Here is a 20,442-nt window from a genome sequence, read left to right on the forward strand (position 1 = left end):
GAAATTTTTGAAATGGTGTATCTTCGGCTATGTATATTTTCACCAAAAAAAAAAAAAGGTCCTCCAACATCAAGAAGGGAGAGAGAGTGTTGACATGTCGTGGGGTTGTTAACCAATGTCGTCAAACAATATGTGTACTGATTGTTTAATGAGAAACTATTTGTTCTATAAACCTTCATCTAGAGTACAATAAAAAAAATTAATTAAAAAAAATAATAACCAAAATAAAAACCTCAATGGATGAGCTCAACAGCAGAATAGAAGGGGCAGAGGAAAGAATTAGTAAACCTGAAGAGAGAACAGTAGAAATTACCCAATCTGAAAACATAAAGAATATAGTCTGGGGAAGAAAAAGAAGAACAGAGCCTGAGGGATCTGTGGGACTATAACAAAATATCTAATGTTCATATCATCAGAATCCCTGAAGGAAAGGATAAAGATGGTGGAGCTGAAATTAATAACAGAAAAAAAGAAGCCAGAGAAGAATAAAGATAAGAATTATCGGAGAGTGGAGTGAAATAGTTAAGGTGTTGAAAGAAAATAAACACCAACCTAGAATCTTGTACCCAACGAAATTATCCTTCAAAAGTGAAGGTGAAATAAAGATATTCTCAAACAAACAAAGACTAAGGAAATTTGTCACTAGTGGACCTACCTGGTAAGAAATGTTAAAAAAAAGTTCTTCAGAGAGAAGAAAAAGCGATATAGGTCAAAAATCAGAATCTACTTAAAGAAGACAGAGAAGAAATAAAGGTAAAATAAAATATTTTATTTTTCTTATTCCAAATTGACCTAATAGATAACTGTTCATCAAAGTACTAATAGTAGTGAGATATTGGTTGAATATAGCATATGGATAAGTGGAATGAATGGCTACAGTGTTATCAGAGAGGGGAGGGAGGAACTGGAAAGACTGTTATAAGGCACCTGCACTACCCATGAAGTAGTATAGTGTTGTTTGAAAATGGATTTAGATTAGTTGTAAATGTATATTGTGAACTCCACAGCAAACAACATAAAAATTTATAGGACAGAGTAGAACTGCCCCATAGGGTTCCCAAGGCTGTAATCTTTAGGGAAGCAGACTGCCACATCTTTCTCCCACTGAGAGGCTGGTGGTTTCGAACCATCAACCTTTTGGCTATCAGCCAAGCACTTTAACCACTGCACCACCAGGGCTCCTTAATAACTGATATGTTAAGAGAGAAGATGCAGGTGAGCGTGGAGAGGGGAAAGAGTGGAATAGATGGAGCACAGTGGATTTTTAGAGCGGTGAAAATACTCAGGATGAAACTATGATGGTGGACACATGATATTATGCATTTGTCAAAACCCGTAGCGCTGTACAGCACAAAGAGTAAACCCTAATGTAAACTATGGACTTTAGTTAATAATAATGTATCAATATTAGTACTTCAATTGTAATAAATGTACCACACTAATGTAAAATATTAATAATAGGTGAAACTGTGTGCCAGGGGTAGGAGGGTAGAGATGGAGTGGGTATATGGAATTTTCTATACTAGCTAGTCAATTTTTCTGTAAATCTAAAACCGTATTAAAGTCTATTAAGTGTAAAAATAACCTAAAGTCTCATTTCAAAAGAAAAAGAGTCTATGAGAGAATATAGTTTTCTGATGTGAACTGAGATATTATCTTACATTCAAAGATGAAAATGATGGTCCTTTTTTTCACTGAATATGATACATAGAAGGTTGAAATATAACTGATACATTCAGACTTTAAACGAAATAGAAATACTTCTTAAACCAAATACTGACTATATTTATTTTTTTTCTCTTTGTACTATAAAATCTCAGACTCAACTCTTAGGGGTTGTTATGGATTGAATTGTATCCCCCCAAAATTTTTGTCAACTTGGCTAGGCCACGGTAGCCAGTATGTGTGTTTGTCCACCATTTTGTCATCTGATATAATTTTCCTATGTGTTGTAAATCCTACCTCTAAGATGTTATGAGGCAGAATTAGAGGCAGTTATGTTAATGAGGCAGGACTCAACCTACAAGATTAGGTTGTAGTCAGTCTCTTTGGAGATATAAAAGAGAGAATCAAACAGAGAGACAGTGGGATCTCATACAACCAAGAAAGTAGTGCCAGGAGCAGAATGTGTCCTTTGGACCTGGGGTCTCTGCTCTGAGTTGCTCCTAGACCAGGGAAAGATTGATGAAAGGACCTTCCTCCAGGGCTGACACAGACAGAAAGGCTTGTCCTGGAGCTGGCTCCCTGAATTTGGACTGCTAGCCTACTAGACTGTGAGAGAATAAATTTCTGTTTGTTAAAGCAATCCACTTGTGGTATTTCTGTTATAGCAGCACTAGATAACTAAGACAGAAATGATCTAATCATAGTTTTTACTAAAATGTTCTTTTACATTCTTAATAAATCTGATCATTCAGCTCTGTTACTCATAATTTTGTGTTTTCGATTTCTTTCCTTATTCTAGTTCTAGTCTCCCCTATCTGCCTCATTGGCCACAAAACTAAAATAAAGTATATTTTTCTGCCATAGTTATTGGATATGGTTTTATCATCCCTTTTTTGTGTTTAAAAGCACACACATACATACATGAAACAAAAGCCCACAAATTGAGATCTATTTTTCATTTGGGACCTTCCACTTGCATGTTTTTGTTGCTCAGCGGCCTTACAATCTTAATATAAAGTCAATGACCTTCATGTTGGTCAATGCCCTTAATGTCACAACAATCCTTGTTAGTCAGTAGGGTAGGCATATCCAAGCCTAACGTTCCAATGTTAAGTTTCAATCTGGGATAAAATTATTTTTTTCTAGCAGTTTTTGGTAGCTTCTAAAAGCAAATTCACTATATGGACATTCACACTTAAACAACAAAATGTAATGTTTCTTTACTGATAATTAATAATTTATTCATCCCTTTCATTGTCCTCTGGGAAAATAAACTTATCTTCATTGTAAACAACTTCCAGGAAAACATGGCTACAGTCTACATGACTGCAAATATCATTGAAAAACAAATAAATAAATAAAAGAATATAGAAGATATATCTAAAGTTTTTATTTAAAAAAATATATTAAACTTGAGAACAATGATAGATCACATTATAGGTCTTCTAAATCTATATTCTCCTAAGGAAATACAGTTGGTTATAAATATAGTAAATGATCTCTGAAAATTATGAATTCTATTTAAACTTGATATTTTAAAATATTTACTGATTTACTGGACTCTTAAGTGTTACATTTATTTTTGGGTCAAACTTAGTGAGTGGACACATTTTAGTTTAATTTACAAAAATTGCCTTATAATCAACTTGCTTGGTTATTGCTATTCTGAAGTAAGGACTAGGCTTTGAATGTATAATATCAATTTATAATAAAAGGACTCAAAATACCACATTTGAGAGAGTAAACTAATATAATCAAAAATATTCAGAAGGAGGATTTAACAAACTTCTTATAACTGGACTTACTAGTAAAAATTCTTTTATGTTACCAAGTGTATTCGGAAAATTATAATTTTGTGTTGGTTTTAGCTATAACATTTTATCTTAAAATTTAGAATACTAAAATCTAAAGGTGTAATGCAGGGTTTCTCAACCTTGGCAGTGTTGACATTTTGGCTGGGTAACTGTTTGTTGTGGGGCTGTCTTGTGTATTGAAGGATTTTTAGTAGTACCGCTATCCATAAGACGCCCACATAATCATGACAACCAAAAATGTCTCCAGACATTTCCCAACATCCCCTGGGGAGGCAAAATCACGCCAATTAAAAACCAGTGTTACAATGTACAATATTTTCATTTCAAGTAGTCTCAGAGCTAGCATATATTCCTTTTCTTATGAGTTCTTCAAAAATCATAGACCCCACTCTTAAAAGCCTGTAAGCAGCCATCTAAGATACTCCACTGGTCTCACCCCTTTGGCAGCAAGGGAGAATGAAGAAAGCAAGATACAATGAAAAGATTAATCCAAAGGACTAATGAACCACAATTACCACGGCCTCCACCAGACTGAGTTCAGTACAGCTAGATGGTGTCCGGCTACCACCACTGACTGCTCTGACCAGGATCACAACAGAGGGTCCCAGACAGAGCTGGAGAAAAATGTAGAACAAAATTCTAACTCACAAAAAAGACGAGACTTACTGGCCTGACAGAGACTGGAGAAACCTCGAGAGTATGGCCCCCGGATAGCCTTTTAGCTCAGTAATGAAGTCACTCCCGAGGTTCACGTTCAGCCAAAGATTAGACAGCCCCATAAAACAAATGGGGCACAACAGTCCAGGGACAAGGACTAGAAGTCAGGAGAGGGGACAGGAAAGCTGGTAATAGGGAACCCAAGGTTGAGAAGGGACAATGTTGACATGTCGTGGGTTTGTTAACCATTGTCATAAAACAATATGTGTACTAACTGTTTAATGAGAAACTATTTGTTCTGCAAACCTCCATCTAAAGTACAAAAAAAAAAAAAAAAAGAAGAAAAAAAAATTATAGACCCCACATGTATGCATGAAAGAGAGCTTTGGGAGCAAGTCAAGAAGCAGTAAAGACAGAACCTTTGGAACTCTTGACAGGTATTGGAGAAAAAATAAATTTTTCAGTTCAGAATCCAAGACAATATAAAAGAGTTAACAGTGCTATTTCTGAGTAAAAGTTGTATTTTTAATGTTCCATCACAAAGAAATCATTGTGACTCCTGAAAAATTAATTTATTAAAAATGTCATATGAAAACAATTATTAAAAAAACACTGATACAAATGAAATCTTACTTTTTTCTGTAGTACTCCCTGGTACTCTTTGGTCCCGTTCTTTAGACGGTACATTTGCCTTACAAGATTCAATTGTAGATCGTTTTACTGATGAAGATGAAAGTTCCATAGCATTATAAGAGTCATACAAATCCCAAGCAGTGGACATTATGCCTAAGTAAAGGACCAGAAAGTAAAAATTATTTTAAACCATATTCCAATATTTTAAGATTATACATAACTATTAATAGTGGATATCGTCATAGTGAAGAATATTTAAACCAGCAACCAGTTCAATAGAGTGCTCCATAGGGTTTTCAATGGCTGATTTTTTTCTTTTTTCAGAAGTAGATAGCCGAGTCTTTTTTCCAAGACCCCTCTGGGTGGACTGGAACCTCCAACATTTCAGTTAGCAACCTAGCATGTTAACTGTTTGTATCACCCAGGGACTCTTTAGGAAAAACCTACTATTGTTTTACAACAATGGCAGGAAGGAAATAATGGGGATAAAGAAATAAATCATGAGGACACCTTAAGAGATCCTTAGTCATCACACTATCAGCATCTACAAATATGTTTGCACCTAAGGGATACCTCAAAATTATCCTTATCTTCAGGAGTAAGGGAGCATGAAGAAAACAAGATTCAAGAAAAAGATTAGTCCAAAGGACTAATAGACCCCAACTACCATAGGCTCCACCAGACTGAGTCCAGTACAAGTAGATGGTGCCCAGCTACCACCAATGACTGCTGTGACCGGGATGACAACAGAGGGTCCCGGAGAGAGCTGGAGAAAAATGCAGAACAAAATTCTAACTCACAAAAAAAGACCAGACTTACTGGCTTGACAGAGACTGGAGAAACCCTGAGAGTATGGCCCCCAGACACCCTTTTAGCTCAGTAATGAAGTCACTCCCGAGGCTCACCATTCAGTCAAAGATTAGACAGCCCCATAAAACAAAACGGGACTAATGGGGCACAACAGTCCAGGGACAAGGACTAGAAGGCAGGAGGGGCCAGGAAAGCTGGTAATAGGGAACCCAAGTTTGAGAAAGGACAGTGTTGCCATGTCATGGGTTTGTTAACCATTGTCATAAAACAATATGTGTACTGTTTAACGAGAAACTATTTGTTCTGTAAACCTTCATCTAAAGTGCAATAAAAAATAAAATAAACCATAGCATAAAAAAAATTATCCTTATCATCCTTCCTGACCCTCAACTTCCTCCCTTCTACCCCAATGCAAGTGCAGCACAATCTTAGCAGTCTGTCATTATAGGGCTGCCTTGGTGATACGGACCTGGACAACCATGTTATAACAAAGGTTTTTATGTTTCTTTTTAGAGTCTCTGGGTGGCAAAAAAAGTTAAGTGCTCACTTAATAACTGAAAGGTTGGCAGTGTAAGAATGGGTTTGCCATCTGAAAGATCACAGCCATTGAAAACCCTATGGAGCACAGTTCTACTCTGAAACACATGGGGTCTCCATGAGTTGGACTCAACTTGAAGGCAACTGGTTTGTTTTTTTTACTTATGGTTAACATGTAACATATTCTACAGATCTCTTTTATTTGGAATTATCTGATCCCATTTTTATCACGTAAAATTTCTGATATACCTATTATGTGAAAAGATTGACTGTTAGGAAAATGACTGACTGTTCTGAAGAAATTTGTGGAATAGTATGGTTATCATCTTCTCTTTTAAAACTCAGGCCACACTCACATGTGGTTTGAAAAATTCTGTTCCTTAGGTTAGTTAAATTTATTCAAATAAGCAAATATAGCAATGGTCTCCAAATTAAAATTGACAATGCTGTTTATCTTCAGATAAAAAACAATGCCCACAATCCCTTTCACTGCTAATTTATAATGCCTGTATAGAAATTATTTTATCAGTGACAATGTAACAATATATTCCTACATACTAAACTTACTAAGCTTTCAGTTAAAGAAAAGTGATTTTATAAGGAGTTCTTTTCCCTGAAAATCAAAACAATCTGGTTCTAATAAATACAACTACCTCATTGCCAGAGGTATTATTTTCCTAATGTAAAATGACAGTGTTAAAGACCTCTGGTAACTAAAGATGTTTTTAATGGGTAAGAATGTTAACTCACAATTCATAATAAGATTTCTATTTTAATGAACTTATCTTAGCAGCATCTAACAAAGTCATGCATGGAATAAAGACCTAGTATATTTTGCTGAATTGAAAGGATGCAATTTCCATGATCATGAAGAGAACTTAGAAAGAAATCATGTCTTTGAATATTAAAGTATTTAACTTTCTTTTCTTTCCTTTAACTGAGAGTTTAGTAAGTTTAGCATATAGGAATATATTGTTACATGATTCACTGATAAAGTAATTTCTATATAAATTGCTATAAATTAGCAATGAAAGAGACGGGGCAATTCAAAGTTGTTTCTTATTTGAAGATAACAAATAATATTGGTAATTTTAGTTTGGGGACTATTTTTACATTTGTTCACTTGAATAACTTTAATGAACCTAAGAAACAGGAAATCTGAAACCGTATGTCATAATATCAAGTGCAAGAGGGACAATAAAACAATGCATGATTGTGACTTCCCAATTTACAGTTATATACTATGAAAGAAAGTTTATTCTAACTAGTATCAGAAAAAAGTATTCCTAATGATACCTGTTTTTCAGCATTTCTGAGGTTAAGAAATATCTAAATAGTTTTTATAAGGTTAAAACATTGTTTCTCTTAGTTTAATTCAGACAGTAAAAGAGTAGCAATTGGCTATGTAACATCTATAGAAAAAATAATTTTACTTTTCGACCAAGTAAAAAGACATGCTCGCTGTAAAAAAAAAAAAAAAAGATAATAAAGAAAACTAAAAGGAAGGTAAATATCATTTGTATTTCCCTCAGGCGATATTTCAGAGATAATAACTGCTAACATTTTGGTCTATACCCTTCCACAGATTCACATATACATGTATTTGTACATGAACAAACACATATATTTTTAAATAAAAATTAGCTCATATCATATATATTTTTATTAAAAAAATTTTGATTGAAACATAGTACACATATAAAAGAAACTTGCTTTATGAGACCTGGAAAGCTACAGGATTTAACTGTATTTTCACAAGTTAGCCAGGAGCACTAATACATTTGTTGAATAATTCATTCATCTGAAATGCCAACATCATCATCAATTTGTATATGTATACTGTTAGGTGGGAAACTTTTTCCCACTTTTTGTGAACCTTTACAGAAAGAATTTTAACTAAATTAACACCTGTGGCTTCTCTCTGTCCCTCATTCACTCATTCCCAGGGAAAGGGAATGGCTAGTCTGACAGGAGAGTTTTAGAGAAGGAACTGCAGCTCTGCCACCTCTGGATTCTTTTGTTAGATCTGCTCACTTGCAGAAAGCATGCATTCTGGTCTGCTCTTACCCCTGCAGGGGAGGTCTGTGCTTATTTAGTTGTGCCAGTTACTGATTGGTAAGATCTATTCTGGAAAGAAGAATTGGCAAGTCAAATTAGCTGTAAATTTAAGGCTACATTTTTTTCAATTAAAATTATTAGTAATTTTCTTTCAGGTTTTTTTCTGCTGGAGCAGATCTGCTGGTGTCCTGTCCATATTCCTTCTGCCTTACCTCTCTTTGAACAATCACCAGCTGCCACAACCTGAATTTCTTTGCACGGGAATACCTTTGGCCACCAGAGCTACTTTGATGCCCGCAAATCAGGCCAGAAATTGCGGGGAACTAACCCAGGCCTTCAGTCCTCAAATACTGACTTAGAAAGTTAGACCCTCAGGTGGGATAAATCTAGCTCCCCGTTTTCTCTGGTAGGACTGAATTCCAGTTATCTAAAAAGGTAATTTGCATGATAACATACCCTTTATTGGCTGCCTACCCTTTCCTGTCTCACTTGCTCACTCCTGTACCAATGTTTCTCAGGACTACCTCAAGAATAAACTATTTGCACTCAAAATCTTTTCTCAGAATCTTCTTGAAGAATCTCATGTAAGACCACCCTCTATATTATACCTATAGAATATATTGTCTAGTTTTGAAAAAATGGAAAAATAAACACTAACACAGACTGTCATCGATTGAATTGTGTCCCCCAGAAAATATGAGTAGCAACTCGGCTAGGTCATGATTCCCAGTATTGTATGATTGTGTTATCTGATGTGATTTCCTCGTGTGTTGCAAACTCTATCACTATGATGAGATTATATATGACCTCCTTATGTGTTGTAAATTTTGTCACTGTGATGAGGTTATACTGATGAGGTTGACAAGATTAGATAGCATCTTAATGCAATCTCTTTTGAGATATAAATGAGAGAAGTGAGCAGAGACAGATAGGAACCTCATACCACCAAGAAAGTAGTGCCGGGAGCAGAGCATGTCCTTTGGACCTGAGGTTCCTGCGCTGAGATGCTCCCAGACCAAGGAAAGACTGATGACGTGGACCTTCCTCCAGAGCCAACAGAGAGAGAAAGCCTTCTCCTGGAGCTGATGCCCTGAATTTGGACTTGTAGCCTACTGGACTGTGAGAGAATAAACTTCTCTTTGTAAAGCCATCCACTCATGGTATCTCTGTTAGAGCAGCACTAGATGACAGACACAGACATATACAAAAAGAAGAAATTTTCCATCATTAGATGAGGATGCCCAGGAGAAGACAGTCAGAACAATCTCTGGGCCATAGTCTAATTACAGCTTCCCTGGGAGTTTACACATCACTTATGGGGAAGTCACAGGGCAAAATCATGAATAAATCCTCCCCCTATTGAGGGCACCTGGCAAGCCTGAATGTCCAGTAAAATATGGTCAGAGTAAGTGGGCTGCTCTATGCTCTTTATTTTCTGCTCACCACAGCTTCTCTGCAGCTCCCAGGAGTAGAGTAAAACAGAAAACATCTGTGTGGTAAAGTGAGTTTCTCAGTTTATCTAAGCAGCCCTCATGGAAGGGGAAAAAACTACGTTAGAAATGGTAAAGGCAATCTAGATAAGAGAAAAATCTGGCAGATTCACCTAAACATTTTGTCCTCAGGTTACAAAGATGGTACGTCAGCAAGCATCTAGTTGATGACAGTAAACAATGTATCAGTCTCAAGACACACTGCTCTAATGTGAATTGACTGTCCTCTATCTTTGGTGCACAGCAGAAATCCTAGGCTCTCACACCATTGTCCTGGGAATTCCTATCACCTCACTCCTATGCAAAATCTGTATTAATTGTATTCCTTGTCTTCCTCTTTCTTGATTTATGATTTGGTTTTGGCTGAACACATCTTTTAGTAACTTCTTGAGAAAGAAGAAAGGGAGGTAAATTTTTTGAGGCTTCACATATATATGACAGTGTATTTATGAGAAGAAAGGCCTGGGGATCTGCTTTCTAAAGGTCACAGTCATGAAAATCCTATGAGCACAATTCCACTCTGAAATACATGGTGTTGCCATGAATCAGAATCATCTTGAGGGCAACTGGCATACCTATGGATGTAATCGTATTTGGAAGTAGGATTTTGTTTGTTATGTTAATGAGGCCATCAATGTAGGGTTTGTCCTAAATTTAATCACTTCTGAGTGCTATAAGAAGCAGCACAGACACAGAAACAAGCAAGCAAGAACAAACAGGGGAAGACAGATGCCATGTGAAGGTCACCAAGGAACCGAGGAAAGCCAGGGCTACAGATGCTGAAAGACACAGGATCTTCCTGCAGAGCCAACAGAGAGAAAGTCTCCTGCTAGAGCTGGTGCTCTGAATTCAGACTTCTAGCTTCCTAAACAGTGAGAAAATAAATTTCTGTTGTTTAAAGCACCCACTTGTGGTATTTATGTCACTGCAGTACTAAGAAACTAAGACAAGGTCCAACTTCATTCTTTTATATCCAGTTGTCTCAGTAACATTTGTTGAAAAGACTATTCTTTCTTTCTCCATTGAATATTCTTGGCACCTTTGTCAAAAATCAATTGGCCGTGGATGTTTGGGTTTATTTCTAGACTTTCATTTCTATCCATTGGTCTATATATCTGTCCTTATGCCAATACCACACTGTTTTGATCACTGTAGAATTATAGCAAGTTTTAAAATAGGAAGTGTTAGTCTTCTAACTTTGTTCTTTTTCAATACTATTTTGGCTATTTGGAGCCCCTTGAAATTCCATATGAATCTGAGAATCGGTATTTCCATTGGAATTTTGATAGAGATTGCATTGAAATCTATAGATTGCTTTGGGAAGTACTGCCATCATAACAATTGTTTTCCAATCTATAAACACAGAATATCTTTCAATTTTTATTGCTCTTTTCAAAGAACCAACTTTTGGTGGTGTTGATTTTCTCTATTGTTTTTCTACTTTCGTTTTTGTAGATCTCCACTCAAATCTTTATTATTTCCTTCTTTCTGCTGGCTTTGAGTTTAATTTACTCTTATTTTTCTAACTCCTTAAGGTGTAAACTAGGTTATTGACTTGAGATTTTTCTTCTCTTTTTAATGGAGGCATTTGTAGCTATATATTTCCCTCTAAGCACTGCTTTCACTGCAGCTCATAAGTTTTGGTATGTTTTCATTCATTCTGAAGTATTTCCTAATTTCTCTTGTAATTTCTTCTTTGATCTATTGGTTGTTTAAGAGTGTGTTATTTAATTTCCATATATTTGTGATATTTCCAGTTATCCATCTGTTTTTGATTTCTAGTTTCATTCCATTGTGGTCAGAGAAGGTACTTTGGATGATTTCAATCTTTTTAAATTCATTGATACTTACTTTGTGGTTTAACATAATGGTCCATTCTGGAGAACGTTCCATGTGAATTTGATAAAAATGTGCATTCTGCTGATTTTGCATGGAGTGTTCTGTATGTCTGTTATGTCTCATTGGTTTATATTGTTTTTCAAGTCTTCTATTTCCTTACTGATCTTCTGTATAGTTGTTTTGTCCATTACAGAAAGTGAGGTACTGAAGCCTCCAACAGTTCTTGCAGAACTAGTTCTCCTTTCAATTTTGTCAATTTTGCTTCATATAATTTGTTATACATTCGTCAAGGATTTAATCTTTTTTCAGTATATAATGTCCTTATTTGTCTCTTGTAACAATTTTTCACTTAAGTCTACTTAGTCTGAAACTAGTATAGACATCTCAGCTTTCTTTTGGTTACTATTTGCATCTTTTCATTTTAAACTTATTTTGGATCTAAAGTGAGGCTCTTGCAGACAGCATACAGTGGGATCATATTTTCATCTATTCTGCCAATCTCTTCTTTTAAATTGGACAGTATAAGCCCTTTACATTTAAAGTAATTACTGATATGGAAGGACTTATTTTTATCATTTTGCTATTTATTTTCTATATGCCATCTCTTGTTTCTCAATTCCTCCATTACTGTCATCTTTTGTGTTTGATTTTTTTTGTAGTGTATCATTTTTATTCCTTTCCTGTTTCATTTTTTATAAATGTTTTTATAAGACTAATTATTGCCTACTCTGATATTAGTCTTAAAATTAGTTTTTATAAATGTCTCGCGAACATTTCAAGAGTATAAAGTTCTACCACATAGTATATAAAAACTAAGCTCGATAATTATGCTATTCAGACCTTCTGTATTCTTATTTATTACTTGTTAACTTATTTGTCAAAATCTGAGAGTTAGATATCATAGTTCTCAACTACTGTAGTGGTGTGGCCAAATTTTCCTTGTATTTCTATTTTTGTTTTATATATTTCAACATTTATTTGTTGATTGACTAATTCAAAGAAAATATATTAAAATAGGGTAGTTTATTAAGCAGACTGTAGGACCTGGGTGGCACAAGTGGTTTGCAATCAGCTGCTAACCTAAAGGTCGGCAGTTTGACCCACCCAGCATTTCTGCAGAAGACAGACGTGGCAAATGTCTTCCATAAAGATTACAGCCAAGAAAACCCTATGGAGCAGTTCTACTCTGTAACATATGGGGTCTCCATGAGTCAGAATCAACTTGACAGCAATGGTTGTTGTTTTGTCTTGTTTATTAAGAAGACTAAAACATGGATTACCTTTGTCCTCCATTATGACTTTGTCACATTGAACTTCTTTCGTCTTTGGTGCGCCATTAATAGTCTGCATCATCCTTTCAACATATAAATCATTGCCTGCTCTATTTTTACAAAGAATTTCATAATTCCTGTTTCTCTGGCTGTAAAAAAATAAAGTATACTCAACTCATTAAGAAAAATACTTATTACCACATATATCATCTCTTTATACAGCATTACCCTTTCCCTTACAATTACTTTCACTGAAAAGTGAAGTGAGAGTTCAAAAATATCATTAGAAAAGATTTTGCATTGAGCTACATTCAAAGCACTCTTTTATAGTATACCTCCCAACACCCCTACGACCTTCATTCACCATCAACAATAAGGTAAAACTATATTCACATTGATCTTATGAAATTTAAAACAGACAAAGCTATACATTTCCCTCAAAGTACTACTTTTATGGCATCCTACAAATACGTATTATTTTCTCAGTGGTGTGGTTCTGAGTTTTTTTTTTTTCATTTCCATTATGATTTCTTCTTGATCCATGAGGAATTTATAAATGTGCTTTTTCGATTTCCAAATGTGTAGATGAATGTGTGTGTATGTTTTAGTTGAGATTTATGTAACTGATTTTTAACTTCATTGCATGTGGTCAGAGAATTTAATTTGTATGGTTACCACCTCTGAAATTTTTGACAACTTCCTTCGGTCTTGTGCATGGGTGAGTTTTGTAGATGTTCCATTTTTGCTTAAAAAGAATGTGTGCTCCCTAGTTATTGAGTGCAGAGTTCCACATACAATCATTAAATTTTTTTTTTTCACATTTTGGGTATCTATACTAATTTTTATGTCTGATGGACCTGGGCTCCTGGTGGCACAGTGGTTAAGAGCTTGGCTGCTAACCATATGGTCAGCAGTTTGAATCCACCAGCCTCTCCTTGGAAACCCTATGGGGCAGTTCTACTCTGTCCTACAGGGTCACTATGAGTCGAAATCGACTTGACAGCAATGGGTTTTTATACTAATTTTTTTTGTATGATCAACCTATCAATAGTTGAGGGAGGTGTGTTTAAATTGCCTACTCTGGTGTTAGTCTTACCAAATTTCCAGTTTTTGCTTCATATATTTTCATGTTAGTTTATTAGCAGAACACAAGTTTATAACCGTCATACTTTCCTATCATTATGAAATGATCCTCTTTATCCCTAATAACTGCTGTCAGTTTAATTGCTTCTCTGTAGGTGATATGTCTTTTTACTTTCTTTTCTTTTTTTTTCCCCTTTCTATTTTTAAAAAATTCTTTTTATATTTGGTGTTCTGGAGTGTCAGCAGAATGCACCAGGTACATTTCTTTTTTGTGGATTTCTTTTTATTTATTTCTATTTCTGTGGAATTGTGTCTTTCAAAGGTTTAGGAAAGAGTTTACCCACTCTCTTTGAATAGTATCTCTCCTCCATTCTTTCTATTCTGCCTGTCTGAAACTGAGTAGATGTATATTAGACCTTCATTCTATTATCAATATCTTTTTTAACTTCTCTTTCATATTTTATATCCTCTGGTCTCTCCAAGCTTCATTCTTTTGTAATTTACTCAGATCTACTTTCCAATTCATTAAATATCTATTCAGTTATGTCAAATATATGTTTAAAACCAATGTTTATTTTTTAACTTCAACAAATACACACACACAGTTTTTTTTCTGAATCAGGATCATTATTTTGATAGTTTTTTAATGTTAATCATGTTTTAATGCTTTTATTTCACTAATATTATTAAAAGAAATGCTAAATTTTAAATGTTAAGTTTCTTTTAATATTTCACATATATTTTATATTCTAAATCTGATACCATTTCCATAGTCCTCAGAGTCTAAATCTATGATTTGTTATTTCTGTTTACTCTCACTCATAATGTCTTGGTTTGGTGTATTTTTACCAAACTCAATCTGAAGAAACCTTAACAGCCTAAGCTGCGCATGTTTTCCTCCAGAGATTTCTGTTTGTTTCTGATAATAGCCAGAAGACCCTACTGACCAAGAACAACTTAAGAGCCCTTTGAAGGTCCTAGTTTAATATAGGAATCTCTCTTTCAGCCCCCTCAGTCTGTGGGGAACCCAAGACTTACTAGTGGCTTCCAGATCCCTGTGTTAATATTAACCTTTGCTCCCAGCACAAGCCCTCCAATGTATCTATTTTGCTTTACATTGTATAGTACCCAATTCTCACATATTTTATAATTGGATAGGGATCATGTCCCAAAATTTAGTGGACTCTTTTAGTGCTATGAATTATATCCAAATGATATTTGATGCTAAGTAATCTGAATGCTTATATTAATAATCTACTTATATTCATTAGTAAAGAGAAATAGAAAAATCTGCTCTAAAATAGTGAATTAAATTATTTCCCATAACATATTTCCCCCTCTTAAGTTTTAAATGTAAAAAGTCTGTTCTTTCTTTTTTAAATTGATAATTTTTATAGGAGTAAAAGAATACTAAAACTTATATAGAGACTTGTTAGCTTCGCTTACTTCTTTTATTATTTGCCTTATTCATTCATCTATCTTTTTAAAAATATTTAAAAGCTATGGCCTCTTCCTCTAGAAAAATGCAATACAGCATGAACACATAACTTTACATATACTTTCACTGGACACATAACCCCCAATGTTTATCCAGGAATTCCAAAGAACCTTTCACAGAAACAAGAACCCTGATTTAGCATTTAAATTACAAAAGCAACGTCGACAACTGAACCATACTTACTTTACTCTCTCAGCTTCTTCAGATTCCAGGGAGACCATGACTGTTGGCAGGTCAAAAAATCTCAGTGTTTCTGTCTCTGTGAGTATTATCTCTATATTCTTCTCCAAGTCTTCTTTTGTTACAATTTTTTCAAGTATTGTCCTCACAACTCGTAAATCTAAAAGACATAACTTAATAAAAATCATTTACTAATTGTTATTTTCAATTTGTCTTTTTCCTCCTAGTCACAGAAATGCTATGATGGGTCATACACTGCAGGTGGCTTTAGATAGTTAACGTGAAAGTGGAAATATATAGACCAAGGAAGGCTTCTGAGAGAACTTTTACTTTCCTGATAAATGAGGAGGATGTGACTGGTTCTACCCACTTATCCGTCTTTCTGCTTTTAATATGAATATAATGTCCAGAGCTGGGAAAAAGGTGTTTTGAGACCATGAGACAAGAAGCAAGAAAAGGCATAATAAAAGATTATAGCAAACTGCCAATCCAGAGTCTGACATAATTAAGTCAAAAAAAATCAAAGCCAAAAACTGCCTGCTTCTTAACTTCTTTTAATGTGAGAAAAATAAGTCTTTATTTGTGTAAGTTAATGTTGGCTGAGTATTCCATTACCTGTCAAAAGCATTCCTATCAGTTACAGCTCCTCGTACTAAAAAGAAGAGTCCAACAAATATCATTTTCTGACCTTCAATATGTTCACCAATCCCTCATTATCATCTCAAATGAAAGACATCCTTGCTGTACTCCAAGGCAAATGACCCTCAAGGAACTACCTATTTCTTCCAGCACTTTTAAATTTTTTATTGTCGTTTAAGTATATATATAACAAAACATTTGCCAACAGATAGTCATGATGGTTACACAACATGATGAATGTTATGAATTGTAAAAAATGTTGAAATTTCCAGTACTTTTGATCATCCATTATTTCCTTGTTCTTGTATCTTTACTTTCATAATCCTTTGTATTGCTTCACATTTTATCCTCTGCCTGTATTGGTCTTCCCCTACTTCCAACGAATTCCTATTCATCTTAAAACACCTAATTCAAAAGTTGATCATGTTCTCTGTGAAGTCTTTTTCTTTTTTCAGTTCAGAGGAATTAATCACTGCTTTCTAAGTGCTCCCATATATCCTGCATATGTCTTATTATGACATTGATCACACTGTATCAGAATTATTTGTCTCGCTAGTTATAAGTTGAGCCCTTTTAAAACAGGGCCAGTGATTCCTGAGGCTGGTTGTGCAAAGCAAAAGAATCACTTTGGGAACTTTTAAAAAAAATATACATACTCCTCTGGTAATTCTCGTGTAGCTACTCCATGGGCCAGTATTTTGAAATCATTACCATAGTTCTTTTATCTCAAGTAACTGATATATAATAAGTGTATTTGCTAGATAATAGACTGTTACTGAAATAAATGAGTGTGTTTTCTTTACCTGTATAACTAGCCAATCTTTCTCGTTTATAGGATGGTTCTTCTAGGTCTTCTGCTATTGATTCAGTTGTTGATACACTTGACTTAGAAACAGTACTGCTTCCTAAAGCTGACCTTTAATAATGAATAACATTACTTATTTATTTACATGTCCTTATAGGCAATTAAAAATATAAATTAAAACACATTCAGATGAAGAAACCAAATATATTATAATCATATCAGAATAAATACTGTTATATCAGGTAATATACTATTATCATATCAAAATAAAACTTTTCTAAACATTGAGTTTATTTTTAATGTTCTTTAGTCATTTTTAACACATTTTAGAGATAAGTAAGACATGCTATTTAACCTATGCTTAAAGTCCTTCAATGGATTCCCAATATATTCAGGATAAAATCTAAAATTTTATGATAAAATCCAAAATACAGCCTACTTACCCAGCCTCCTTGTTATCACTCTTCCCCTTGATCTTTTGCTCTAGGTACACTGCTTTTTGTTTTTTAAAAATTCTTCAAACTTGTGAAGCTCTACCTCTCTTACTTCAGGACCATGGCTGGAACAATCTTCCCTTCATTTTTTTACCTGGTTTCTGCTTATTTTTCAAATCCCATTTTTATAAATTTTATAAAGGTTCTGTCAACATTTAATTTTTTTAAAAATCTATGTACTAAGCAGGAAATCAATACTTTGAAGAAGCCAAAAATAATTTCCTTAAACATGTTAATTTAACATTACTCCATGATACTGTATACTTTTTTTTTTTCTATTTATAATCCCAATTGCCTTCTCTAAAGGGTGTGTCCTGTTTATTGGATGATCCTTTGTTTTGCAGAACACTCCCATGGCTTGTGTATGTAAATATGGAGACAGACTCTAGAGCTGAATATAATTTCTCTGTATTATAAAACAAAAGATAAGTCAAACCCTAGGAGAACAGGGATTTGCATGAGAGAATAAGGAAATTAAGGAAAACCATCCCTTCCCATAAATTGCTGTATAAAAGAAACATAGAAGAAAAAAAAAAGTCTAATTGGAATTTGCAGTTGTTAAATATGAGGGGTGTGATATAAGCCCCAATCTTTTGGTTCTTCAGGAAATCTTCATTAAAGTCTGTATTGTTCACAAAATAATTTGGTGTGAGTGTAGGGGAACTCTTAAGACATGTAGAACTCTGAATCCAATTAAGAAATGACAGGAAGATAGAGATAGCACACTAGGATGACAAAGTAGAGCTGGGAGACTGGCAACAATGGACATCTGAGAGAGAGAACCCCGAAATTATATGAGGGATTTGGTATAAGTAGAGGACCCTAGCTGAAGCCTCAGAAAAAACCTCATTTTAAAATAGCAGTTTTTCTCTCCTGTGCTTAACCTTTAGTCACCATTAAAAATATACCCTGAAGGAAATATTTTTCTCTGTGGTCAAGCAGAAGCAGGATGTCACAGCCTATTCCCAGAAGGTCTTTTCCTCAAACGGCAAGCAGATGCAGGATGTCTACAGCCTGTTCCCAAAGGATCTTGACACACAGTATTATCAAAAAATCTCCTTTATAATTGTTGTTGTTAGGTGTCGTCAAGTTAGTTCCGAATCATAGTGAGCCTATGTACAACAAAATGAAACACTGCCTGGTGCTATGTCATCTTCACAGTCATTGCTATGTTTGAGCCCCTTGTTGAAACAACTGTGTCAATCCATCTCATTGAGGGTCTTCCTCTTTTTCACTGACCCTCTACCTTACCAAGCATGATATCCTCCAGGGAATGGTCCTTCCTGATAACATGTTCAAAGTATGTGAGATGAAGTCTTGTCATCCTTGACCTCCAGAAAAGGCATGCTTGAAAAAGCAGTTTCATAGCAAGTTCCCAGAAAAGCATGCCATGTCATGTCCTGTGATCTTCTGTGTAGCTCCCTACCTGCAAGTATCCCTTCAATCTAAGATGTCACCAATCACTGAAATCCACCTATATGTTACCCCCCAATCATTGACAAGCCCCTGCTTTGAGAAAGCCTGCCTCTAACTTCCCTGGTTGCCTGAAAAACAATCAGAATATTGTAGCCCCCGCTCTTTGTCTACACCCTATAAAAATGTTTGTGTGATTATCGTGCCTCAGACTTTGCAGTTTCATTTTCATGAGCCACATAGTTCCTGGTTTGATCTGATTTTTAACCCTTAGTAAACATCTTTACTTTATTTCCATTAGAATACAAGTTTTCTTACCATCAGCATTTTTGGTGCCATAAGTGGGATCCAAAAGTAACTTGCCTACTGAGACCTCAAGGGACCATGAACCTAGAGCATTGGCACCTACACAAGACCTTTGTGCTTGATCCACTTCCCCAGTTCTTGGGGGTTGCCTCTAGGTAAGACCTCTTGGACCAGCCTTCATTCTCTTTGCATTGAAGTCCTCTGAGGTTTATTAACAGCCTTTTGTCTCTTTATTTTCTGTTCACTATTAAGCCTGTTTGATGAGTTCATTAGGTACTTTCACTTTGAATTGCTGTTTGGTCCAGCCATCTGAACTTGTTTTGTTTTCTCTAAATGCCCAGGTGTGTTTTCCTCCTTTGTGAAAGACTCCGGAGCAAAGTTTAACTGTTTTTCACATGTGTGGTTACTACCTTAGTAAATATGGGGAGTGCTAGCTCTAAAGATGTAGTGGGACCACCCGCAGGTACTCCTGCTGCTTATATGTATAAACATTACAATCCAACTACCCGTTTGTTTTTAGATAAAATCACTGAGGATAGCCTTAAGGACCAATGGCCCATATGGGGATCTTTTGACATGTCAGAATTAATCATTCTGCACAATAAAATTAGAGCAGAAAGGCTCCTGGATTAAGAAGCTTCTAAGAAACAACAAGAAAGCAGAATTGCTTCATTACAGGCTACTGTATCCAAATTAACAAAACAAGGAGCTACAATGTCAAAGCCCTGCTCCTTTCTCCCATTTAAAATCCATACTAATATGGACACTGAGCATACTCTCCAGTTAGAGAAACCAATATGCTTAAAATAAGAGATTAGGTTTCTAGCTGGCAAAATGAATTAGGTTCAAAAGAATGCCCCATGTGGTTGTCTTGTATAATAATATATAAGCCTGGTTGTTGAGCTGCCCTCGTGGACCAATAAATTTATGTAATTTTTCTGACTCATTTTGAATCTAAGTTTTTCTGTCTTTTCTCAGGAAGCTGTGACTAGTAGTTGTTTTTTGTTTTTTCTTTTCATGAGGCAGTCTTTTAAGTCTTAGGAAAACTGCTTAGTGTGGCTTCTAATAACTACTTTCAAAAACTTTAATATAAATTGGTATATTTAAAAAATACACTAAAAAAGGACAAATATTCTACATTATTTCTCTAAAGGATCCTATAAAGCATGCAGAAGATAGGATTATAAAAATATAATAATTTCCTACCTCTAGATGGTATTATTAAACTAGATTTCAATATATCTTCAAGG

General features: G+C 35.0%; 1 protein-coding gene across 1 annotated transcript in view; it reads right to left on the minus strand.

The window, feature by feature from the left end:
* The window catches only part of DNAI4 (dynein axonemal intermediate chain 4), a 118,523-nt gene that overhangs the window by 65,513 nt on the left and 32,568 nt on the right, over nucleotides 1-20,442 (minus strand). Inside the window, exons 4-7 of the mRNA XM_023730385.1 lie at nucleotides 16,978-17,090; nucleotides 15,539-15,695; nucleotides 12,784-12,923; nucleotides 4,770-4,922 (exon numbers count right to left, since the gene is read on the minus strand). Of these exons, the coding sequence (XP_023586153.1) occupies nucleotides 4,770-4,922; nucleotides 12,784-12,923; nucleotides 15,539-15,695; nucleotides 16,978-17,090 (563 nt within the window). The remainder of the gene's footprint in view (nucleotides 1-4,769; nucleotides 4,923-12,783; nucleotides 12,924-15,538; nucleotides 15,696-16,977; nucleotides 17,091-20,442) is intronic.

Source organism: Trichechus manatus, unplaced genomic scaffold, assembly GCF_000243295.1.
Source record: "Trichechus manatus latirostris isolate Lorelei unplaced genomic scaffold, TriManLat1.0 scaffold00003, whole genome shotgun sequence".
Lineage (NCBI taxonomy): Eukaryota > Metazoa > Chordata > Mammalia > Sirenia > Trichechidae > Trichechus > Trichechus manatus.